Genomic DNA, 11,115 nt, shown 5'->3' with positions numbered 1-11,115 from the left:
TTCCTTGCACTAAAAACTGAGACATTACGTTCTCCAATGCTGTCATATCTGAATAACACCCTTAAGTTCTCTCAAACATATCTGGTTATCTCAAAGATATCTGGTTTCATTGTTATAGAGTTTGTCTGGACTTGATAATATGAATTTATCATGGGCACCAAGGCACTTTTACTATATTCCTTATTTGGGGTATCAATTCCCTACATGATTCTCTATACTATTAAGATGAATGCTCTGTCTTTTCCAGCCCAAAGATTATCCTTAGCAAAGAAAACAGAGGCAATTACCTTCTCTCCTCTGTTCCTGTCCTGCCTGTCCCTAGCATCAGTCAAACTGAGACCTGGAAAAGACCTTAGCTTTAAAAAGCCAAGGTCCCCCACTGCATCCAGGGCCATCTCCAATGGTCCTCGTGAATATCAGGCCACTGGAACCAGATGGAATAAATAAGGCAGATGGAAGGAACAAGTTTAACAAGGTAGAAATTAGGTCAAGGCGCAAGAAACTAAAGATTGGGTGGTTTTATCATAGTATTAAGACTAGAGAGGGAGGAAAGTGAGGCCAGAATAAGCTTGGTAGACAGGAAGAAAGGGGAGGAATCTAGGAACTGAATGTTATGGTGAAGGGTGGAGGTGGAGCAGGTGGGTAAGGAACATATAAGGAGCAAGAAAGGAAGTATAAGATAGGTGGGATGATATGAGACTGGTTAAAGAAGAGAATTTCAGAGTCAGGATCTTAGGGATGGTGCTTTGATACTAAAATACATAAAGGGAGTCACTTTTTCAGGTTCATGGGTTAGTGTAAGAATGATTATATCTTAATAGGCTACTCAATTGTTAGTAACAAGTGAAAGCAGGGCTTTGGGCATGTTTGAATTCCAGAACCATAACACTAACATTTTAACAGCTTTACATTTGAAGTAATTATGGGGAAATTGGTCAGGTACCTTGTACTTTAACATTTAAAAAGATATCTGGTTTCATTGTTATGGATTTTCACTTTACTGATACAGATTATTGCACCTCTATGACTTAGCCAACAGTCTTCATCACCTGGTGGCAACCTTCTCCCCCAATCTTGGTTGGGTTGGTGAAGGTTAAAGAGACACACAGTCAGTTATCGGACCTTTGAAGCCTTTCCATTGGTTCAATCTGCTAGATATTATGCTCTGCTGGAATTTTGAGGAGCCAGGATCAATTCTAAGGCAGAATGAAGGATCTAAGAACTACTTTAATAAAGGCAACTTCCTTTTAAAGAGAGGAATCCTACTGAAGAGAGCTATCAGACCTTAGCAGTGTGGCCCCAGAACTCTTCCTGTATTCCATTAACACAGAGAATCATATTCATAGAACATTATTAGCTCTGGAAGGGTCTTTAGAGATCATCTAGTTCTGGTGAGAAAGCAAAGCACAAGAGGAAGGTTACACCACTGTTAAGTGGGAGAATTCAAGTGTTCTGGACCAGGACCCTTTTCATACTGCCAGCAGGAGGCCATGACTCTGATGTGTTTCTAAAAGAATAGTGTACTCTCCCAAATGAAAACATGACACTCTCCTTTTAAATTTTTATTTGGTGTTAAGTAACTCCACAAGAAAACAAAATCAGTTACTCTGGTGTACGTGAAATCAGAACAATACAACCACTTGAAGCAAAAAAGTAGAAACAAATCTCAGCCCAGGAATGGAAAACTGATACTTCAGTGCTATGGATCTGCCACGCGCTTCATCCCACAGTGCATTTCAGCATTTTGCCAACTTTTAATGCTGTTTTGTGTCTATCCATACAAATAACTAAAAATCACACTTCAACTCTCTTGCTGAAAGCTTCTGAGCCATTTAAGTATGGAAACAAGTAAAGACATAATTTGTTATTGCCCAGACCCTCCCTGTCCCACCCCCTTCCCTTTACAAGGGCTGCCTTTCTTCATCATGATGTGAGTCAAGTCAGCACCTCTGCCATTCGGAGCCCTTTCTTGTTAGAGATGCAGCTCAGTTGAAAAGAAACTGAGCTGAAGGTTGTATTTGAAATGTGTCTATTTGATCTTTGCTACCCTATTCACAATTTCTATGACAATATCCATTGTCCTAATTTGAGGAATTTACAAAGTCAATTTTTTTTTTTGCCTTCACTGTTCACAATTTTTTTTTCAGTGTAGGTGGTTAACAACCTTTTTTTTTTTTTTTTTTTTTTTTTTTTTAGGAAGCTCCAGAATAAAGTTACAGAAAAATTTATTCAAAGTTGTAAATAAATAACAACAAAAAACCCTTGAAAGTGTTAAATGATTTGCTGCAGAAATATAGACCCTCATATAATTCTGTTTATTTTTACAAGATCAAACCTAGCCAATTTAATCAGGGTTTCCAACAGCAAGGACATATATAACCTCCTCAAATGACTTTGCAACCTTAGACAGTGTTTTCCATGTTATCAATAAAAGGCAACAAAACCCAATTACTTAATCAAAATCAAATAACATTTTCAAAGCCAGTTCAGCTCACATTTCAAACAGAATTTGTATGAGTTCTTATTGCCTGTCAAAATGAATAGTTAAGCTTTCAAGTCAACATTGGACTCTCTACACTTCCTGATGTTCTAGACATGCTGCTATTGTATAGATTAGTTCTTAAAATGATAAGTTGGTAAAAACTTAGAATGTTTAGGTTTTGCAAATATTGCTCCTCCTGGCTTCAACATTTTGCATAATGTGTTAAAAGCACTAGGAGTTGATAGTCTCGTACAGATATAACTCGACGATGTATTGACTGTCTAGGTTAACAAAAGAAAATTTAAAAGCAAGTCACAGAAAGCAACCATCACTACTGCAATCACACGTGTATGTTGAAAATCATTACTCTGCACCCCACCCACCCACCCGCCACACACATAACCTGCCCCTAACATTCTCTCAGAAAACACAAAATGAACTACAAGATCTACTAAATTACAGCCACAACAGCGGCTAACTGCAGCAGCCAAAGATTTCTTTCAAGTGAAGTGTGACCTTTTTTTGCATATGAAACACTTTAAAATATGAGCATTTTAGATGAGTTAAATAGGCTCAAATTCAATACAGGATGCACTGCAGGTTACACTAAGGTAATCATTTGCAAGGAGACATAGTCCTTTTTTCTTGTTAAAAGATTTACCATCACAAATCCCTGTCCCCCGCCCCGCCCCAACCCCCATGACATTTTTTGGTGTTATATCTCAATGTTCATCAGCTTTATAATAGCAGGAAAAGGAAAGAGTGGTAGAGAGATGGAGGGAGAGAAAGGGCCTGAGAGAAGAGGTGGAAGGAAAGATGAGGAAAAGAAAAGATATAAAGGGAAAGGCAGGAGAGAGGGGAGAGGAGCAGGTACATAGAGAGAGAAGAAAGGGGGGGAGAAGATAGGGGAAGAGAGAGACTGGACTAAAAAGGAAAAGATGAGTACAAAAGAGAGGGAGAGAAGAGGAAGAAAGGGGAAAAGAAAGAAACAGAAGAGAGACTGCAACCCCCTCACATTGCCTCCACACATACCAAAAATTAAAAAAAAAAATCCTTGGCTTCTCCAGTTAGCAAGAAAATCACAAACCATAGAATCCTCTGTGGGTTTATTTAGGGGGGAAAATATCCTAAGATAGAAAACACAGTATTCTGTAAGTCTCTAAAGCACAACCTTGTTGTTCCTACTTCAAATTTACATGAGATTTTACCAAATGAAGACTAGACAAGTCATTCATGCTCTTCTCCTGCATTCAGAAAGGCACTGATAAATTACAGTGTTCAGTATTTATCTCCCAGTTCTTAGAGAACAAAGCTAAAATGTGCCAAAAGCTAAAGTCTCTGAATAGCAGAAGGAGTTATAGACACTGCAATGCTAATAAGATAATAGTGGTGAGGCTGCAATTACAAATGAAAATAACTGCAGTTAAGAGGCAAAGAGCAGTGATGCATCTAAGATAAGCACATGCACACCCATTCTTGAATTGACAACACAATCTAGTCTATTTCAAATAGCCAAGAATTGACAGGTTGGGGGAAAAAATGTTCCAAGAGGAGAGTGATCCTCAACCATAAAATAAGCAAGAAGAGAAAGATAAATACGCATCTGAATCAGTTACTTGAAGAGGAAACCCAAGTTGTTGTTTTAGAGTAACAGGTTTCACAAAAGGAGTTTTCCATCATATATTACTTTTTTAGACAATTGGTACTACTCTGCAGTTTCATAGATGAGTTCGAGAAAAAAGCTCCTCTTCACAAGGATCAACCCATTCACTACCACCTTCTGAGGCTGTGTCTTCAGAGTTGGAACTATCACTGGAATATAATTTTTTCCGGAAGCCATTTGATTTTGTTCCAGGATTTCTTTCTTCTGTACACCTTGCTTCATAAACAGAAGACACCTGAGAATAGATAAACAGTTTCTAGTAGGTCTCAAAGGCTATGGTTGAATAATCTGGTATTTTATCTGTTAATAAGGTTTGTTTGTGACATATTCCTTTTATACAGAGACACAACAATTTTCCCACCTCCCATACTCTATATAGGGAGAGAAGTCTGTGAAGAGCATAAAGCATCTTTGTTTCCACATAGAGTGCTCAGACCTTTGGGTCAAAGCTGATGGGTAGGATAAAAAATAAATGACAGAGAAGTGGTTTTGTAGAGAAAATGATTTGAATTGGCATTTTAACAGGAGTACAAAAAGTGCATGTATGGGCAAGGGGTTGGTGGTTTGGCAGCAGTGCAATTCTAAAAGTAATACTTACTCTATTAAAATCTAACAGATGCTCTCCATCGTTGGGTATTTCTTTAACATCTGGATATTCTTCCAAGCCCTTCTCTCCCTTGGTATTTGTATAACATTCTTATGAATTTTGAATGCAAGTGAACAAAAAAAGGAGGGAGAGTGAGAGGGAAAGACAAAGTTATTAAACAATTTTACATACCATTTTCATTATAATACTCATTTAAGTTACATTGGCAGCTCAGTCTTGGGAGAGTTCTGCCTGAAAAATTGAGTGGTTAATTGATTTGCTCATGGTTGTACAAATAGTAGGTACAAAAGCAGGATAGGAATCCTGGTTTTCCTTACCCCAGTGCCTGCTCACTATCCAAAATACTACACTACCTTTGGGACCATGATATATTATAGGATCATAAATTTAGAGGTGAAGAGGTCTCAAAGGATTTCTAGTCCAAACCTTCATTTTCCAGATGAGGAAACTGACTGAGGCCCAAGGGGTTTAAATAACTTCTAGTATCAAAGGTAGGATTTGAACCCAAGTCCTCAGACTTCAGAGCAAGGGCTCTTTCCACAGTACCAAATTCTAATAAGGCAATAATTTAGGCAATGTGGTAAATAAAGAAAATGAACTGTATCTATTCTTGGAATCTTTTTATTTTTAAAGATTTTTTGCCAGTATAACTATATTCCAGAGACATCAATGAAATATCAAAGTTCATTCACCTTTGCTCCCATTTTTACCATTACCTTTTCTATCTCCCCTAAAAAAAACAAAAACAAAACCTCTCTGAAAAATCATCCCCCAACAAATAGCCTTTATTTTACTGGAGTTACAGAACAGGGACAGAATTCTATTCAATTCAATAAATATCAATAAGGAATAATGGTAGTGTACAGTAATCGCCAAATCCCTTAATGGAAGGCTGTTTCAGGTATGAAAGGGGATTATAGGGACCTGACCCTATGAAGAAAAAGTCTGAGCTGTTTTTTTGTGGTCCTGGAAATAGAGCAACCAGGTTTCCTGATAGCTTTCAGGTACTATAAAAAGCACCATTATAATTTTCTGGGTTCTTATTGGGGGGAGGGGTGGCAGAGCCCTAATGACTCAACTATGTTTCATCATGGCTTTGAATAGAACTTAACTGTCCTTCATGGTCAGGACCTAGCTGCCTCATGCTGCTTCCTTAGGCATATATGGAACCACCACATTATGTCCTCCTGATGACTGGGTGCAAACATGTTTTCCTGTTCTTAGAGTCACTCCTTCTTAACCATGCCTAGTCACAGTACTCATCCACCCATTTAGGTACTGTCTGTACTGTAATAGGCGATTGTATATTTCTACAACTCTTGTAATGTATATGCTAAAAAATGAAAACAGCTGATGCTCCTTGAATTTTAGGATGTTTTAACAATACTATCTATATGTAAGAGTACTGTAACAGCATGGACATATTATAAAATGCCAATTAACTGTACAGGTGGAATAATGTTTATTTAAATATTGCAAAAACTATTTTACTAATTAAAAATATCTGTCATTTTTATTTCCCAGAGTAGCACTTCTTCCACTAATTCAAATTTACAACTTCTTCATACTTTAGTGGATGCTTTCATGGGTTGCTGTGGGAAAAAAAAATAGAATCATCCCATGGCCAACTTACTCAGCTGATGCTCAAGATAGCCACTGAAAGAATGATTCTTGAAGCCAGGCCTGAACTCAAAGCCTTCCCAGATTGGTAGGACCTGCCAGAGCTTACGTACTGTTGGCATAGCACAGCAAAAGCACAGCACCTTTATGTTTCAAAGGAGCACTTGAGAAGGACTTTGTTGCTGAACATTTTTATAAGTACCTCACTCTTCAACTCCAAAGCATCTCATAGACATCCATTAATTTAGCTTTCAATAAATTCCTGCAATTTAAATTTCCCAGAATTGGAGATGGTAAAAGTAAATGCCCAGTAACAGTAAGGAGGATTTAGGAACCTAAACAGTTGCCACGGCTAAGGGGAGACAGATAAGGTTGGGTGTATGGGAGCCTGTTATTTCATGACTACTCTAATCCAGTCCCTATTAGGAACGCCTATTTCTATAAGAATGCTTCACAATGCCAGGGTTCCAGGAATGCTTTTCCTCCCTGTCAAACATTATAGTGACTGAACTCATTATAACAAATTAAGCATAACTCATTCAAGACTATACACTATTATTAATTCAGTACAAGTTAAATTTGTATATAAGGGGTATGCTACTTTGCAGTTAACACTGCTTTAAGGATTTAATTACTACAAGCATGTACTAGAGAAATTGTATGTACAACCAGAGATGTAAGGTTAACAGGTTAATAATCAACTTCACCATGTACCGACTGGTGAAAAACCAGAATACTGGAAGAATACCAACAGAATCTTTATACATTAACATGGCGTAGGGGATAGGTTAATGGAAAAGCACTGGAAGAAGAGACAAGAACGTTGGATTCCAGTCCTATTTTTGCCAGAAATTGTGTGACTTTGGGCAAACCATGTCCTATTCTCTCAGCATCAGTTTCTCTTATTTGTAAAATGTGGGAGTTGAATACACCATCTCCAAAATCGCTTTTAGATCTTATATTCTACAGACATACTATGCATATAAAGATGGTGCTAATGACTTGCCAACAATAAAGGAATGTACTTTGAAAGTGTTGACTGAGCTATACTGTCTCACTTAGTGGTCTTTAATGGCCAAAAGCATATATTTCAAAATGCATGGCTAGGATTAAGGATGTAATGTGTGATTGCAGGCGAAAGAAAAAAAATTCAATTGTCCTACATAGGGATTAAATCTGCCTTACTAACCTGTTGCTCTCACCAACTAAATTAATCAGCTATAGCACAAACCTCCAGCTAAAGCATACAGAATTTTCAATAAAGTTATTTCTATTATACCATATGAAAGAAAAGCAACAGGTTTTTTTGCTGAATATCTATTATGTGACAGGCATAGTAGTTCATGCTACAGGAAATATCAACAATGTTAAGATATGGACTTTGCCCTCAAGGAACCTACAGTATAGGTGAAGACACATACATTAAATATGTGCAAAGTCAAATAACAACAAAAATTATAAATAACAGACAAAATAGAAGACATGTCACAAGGCAGGACACAATTACTTGCCAAATGGAGACTGTATATCCAACTTGAGCTATGTCAACCATGTTGCCAACATGCTGGATTTTGAGAAGTGGAAAAATAAGATTAACAAACTAAGACCCTGGGCTTTACTCTGATGATTAGTTCTGAACACAAGCTATACTTGTAACTTCCCTTCCTGACAGGCTAGAGATATATACAAAGGATATACAGAACCAAACTGTCAAACCAATTGTTATAGAGCAAAAATGGATGGGTCACTGGCAGAAAGACAGAAGAAACCCCATTACAATGTGCTAAGAAAAACTTAAAGGATTAAAGCACAGCCATTACCTACTGGGAACAAAGAGATAACATGATACTTTTGAAAAAGTTGCTTTATTGTGAGTAAGCTTGCAGAAAATAGCTATGGTCCTCAAGAAGAATATTTGTACAGACAGTCTTTGAGGTACAAGATCTAGATTCAAATCCTAGTTTCCCTACTTACTATGTGACCTTGGGCAAGCCATTTGAACTTTATGAATGTCAGTTTCCCCATCTGTAAAATGGGTGCGCATTTAATGCAATTTCTTTATAATATCTGTGTGAGTTAAATAATATAGCTATAGAAAAGGCTAAGTTGGGTGCTGATCTTTTCACCCTATGGCAAAAAGTGAACTCTGAGGGTGATGCACACACTATGTCTAGGGCCCATGTATGCTCTGTGTACACTCTATCTAGTTAATACTAGATGTACATTTCAGCATCAGATTTACTCATGTGCTCGCTATAAGACTGTTTACCTTCACACTCTGATCCAGGAAAAAGGGGAGAGTACAGCGCTTTTCCCCACCAGCACTGCTTCTCTTGATTGCCACTCATTCCTTGCAGATCAGTATTCAATATAGGAAACTGTTCAGATAAAAGCAAATATAGTAATGAATCAGCATCCCACAAAAGGGGCAGGAGTCTAGTATTGAAAACAAAGGAAAATCCTGGAAATTTTTCTCTGAGAAAATATTTTGGTTTATAATCACAAAATAACAAGAATAGTCATGATTGCTACCTACTGTATGAGAAAGATGTACCAGATGATAACAGATTAAGGAGAGGCAGCATGAGGTGCTGTTTATTAATAGTGTGAATGCTCATGAGTCTTTATTCCTCTTTGAACCTAGTTTAAATGTTCTCAACTATAAAATGGGCTAATAACACATGCAGATTTGTGTTAAGAAAGCACTTTGTTAACCCTAAAGTTTTAGTAAATGTTAGCTGCTAGGCATGCTTAATTAAAGGATAACTGGGGACTTCTTAGGGAGAAATAATTGGGGAAAAAGAACCTGAGGAATCGCCTGCTACTTTAATGAGTTAGGCACCTTCTAAGAACTAATGACAAGATAAGAACACTTTGAATACAAGCAAAAATTGCTCACTATAGGAAGAAATGGGTGTGTTCCAGTCACGTAAGTCCTGTCAGATTTACACAGATCACATTCACTTATAAAGCTGGGATTTGAAAATCTGCCTAGGTCAGAGATTTAGTCTTCACATGGTACACTAAAAAGCTAAGATAGAAATACTTCTTCCAATTCTGGTATGAGAGTATAGGGCACGTATAAAGTATAGGGAGAAAACTTAACCCCTGAAGCCCCTATAGTTTTAATTCTACAAACATTTATTAAAAACTTACTATTTGCAAGATATTGTAGTAATCACTGGAGACACAAAGATGAGAAACTACACAGTCCTTATCCTTAAGGAAATTATATTCTAATAGTGGGGCATGATATGCACAAAAATAAATAACACAAGGTAGATTGTAATGGAATAAAAGAGAGAGCAAGATGAAGTATTCTAGGAGAATTTAAGGAGGAAGAGATGATTTAACTTTCCATTCTTTGGCTGTGGCTGAAGAAGATGATTGAGTGCCATATTCAACTAAGTTATGAAAAAATTAAAATAAATTAAAGAAAACCTCAAAATATAATGAAATGATTTGAACCACATGATCTTATAGTTGGGAGGGACTTTAGATGTCATCCAGTTTAATCCCTACTTCAAACATGAATCTCTTCTACCTATATAATACCCACAAATAGTCATTCAATCTCACTGGAAGACTATGTTCAGCAGCCCATCCCTTACTTTGCACCAAGGTGATCTATTCATGTTCAGACAGCTCTGTTAGGAAGTTGAGAATCATAAGCGAATATCTGCATTTGTGCCTTCTTATAGTGCTTACATAAGGCTTTCTACATTAGTGTTCAATAAATGTACACTCTTTTCAAATCACAACTGTTTTCAAAAAATTTTTGAATTTCTATGTGACTTGACAAAAAGACCAAAAATATTTCAAAAACATGATAAACGTATTCTGCCTACTGAGCATGTCCAAGCTAACAGCATTTTATGTAGAGATTCTGTTTCAAATTTTAGTTATAAGTGGAAGAAAATAAAGAAGAACAAGAAATGATAAGGCATTTGGGCTTCACTAAATTTGTCAAATTTATTTGTAGCAGGAAGCTGACAAAAGAGAGGAATAAAACACTAAACAGATTAATAAAATTAAAGATAACAGATAATTGTTTAGTTTGTTCAAAGGACAAAAGAAGTATTTAAACTATTGTTACATATTCATGGGCTGATGCTATTTCACAAGTCTTCAAGTAAACTGCCTACCAAACAAGGGAATATGAGTAGTGGTTCTTAATCTGTTAGCTGTGAAGTTATTCTACAGTATCCATAAATAAGTTAATATTCCTTTTGTAGACTGAATAATATGCCATAAATGTATGTATTATTTTCAAATATGTGAAGATATCATTAAAATACAAATTCATTTAAAAGCATTACTGAATATATAATACTGAGTTCCTCATTACATAGAATTTCCCAATTACTGGATACTAATAATACAATTATCTTGTCAGAAATTTTTCATCTTAAAAAGGGATCATCCCGAGAACAGACCAGGAGAACCACTGGTATGGGACATTGGGAAGCTATTTAAGAGGTGAATTTAGTATAGTACTAGAATACGTATAAAGTATTGATTTTAAGAACTACTACATAGATGTACTACCATACTTAGGAAATTTGTGATAATAGTGGAGAGAACCTTGGCTTTGGAGAAAAATCCCACCTCTGATGTTTATGCTAGCTGTATGACCATGGGTGGTCACTTACCCTCCTTTGGATTCAGTTTCTTCTATAAAATGAAGGGATTTGATCAAATGGCCTCTGGATCTGTAAAATGAGGGGATTTCACCAAATGGCC

At 36.6% G+C, this 11,115-nt stretch overlaps 1 protein-coding gene across 4 annotated transcripts in view; it reads right to left on the bottom strand.

Annotated features, from left to right (window-relative positions):
• Positions 1 to 3,407: 3,407 nt before the first annotated feature.
• Positions 3,408 to 11,115, bottom strand: part of KIAA0232 (KIAA0232 ortholog) — a 103,947-nt gene continuing 96,239 nt past the window's right edge. For 3 of the 4 annotated variants that reach the window (XM_036763051.1, XM_036763054.1, XM_036763055.1), the window contains 3 exons: positions 8,642 to 8,750; positions 4,744 to 4,841; positions 3,408 to 4,380 (listed from right to left, as the gene is read on the bottom strand). In XM_036763051.1, the coding sequence (XP_036618946.1) occupies positions 4,201 to 4,380; positions 4,744 to 4,841; positions 8,642 to 8,750 (387 nt within the window). In that variant the 3' untranslated portion in view covers positions 3,408 to 4,200. The remainder of the gene's footprint in view (positions 4,381 to 4,743; positions 4,842 to 8,641; positions 8,751 to 11,115) is intronic. The other variant, XM_036763052.1, reaches the window with a different exon arrangement.

Source organism: Trichosurus vulpecula, chromosome 6 (genome assembly GCF_011100635.1).
Source record: "Trichosurus vulpecula isolate mTriVul1 chromosome 6, mTriVul1.pri, whole genome shotgun sequence".
Classification (NCBI taxonomy): Eukaryota; Metazoa; Chordata; class Mammalia; order Diprotodontia; family Phalangeridae; genus Trichosurus; species Trichosurus vulpecula.
Note: the sequence above shows the minus strand (reverse complement) of the source record. Positions and strands in the feature narration are given on the sequence as shown.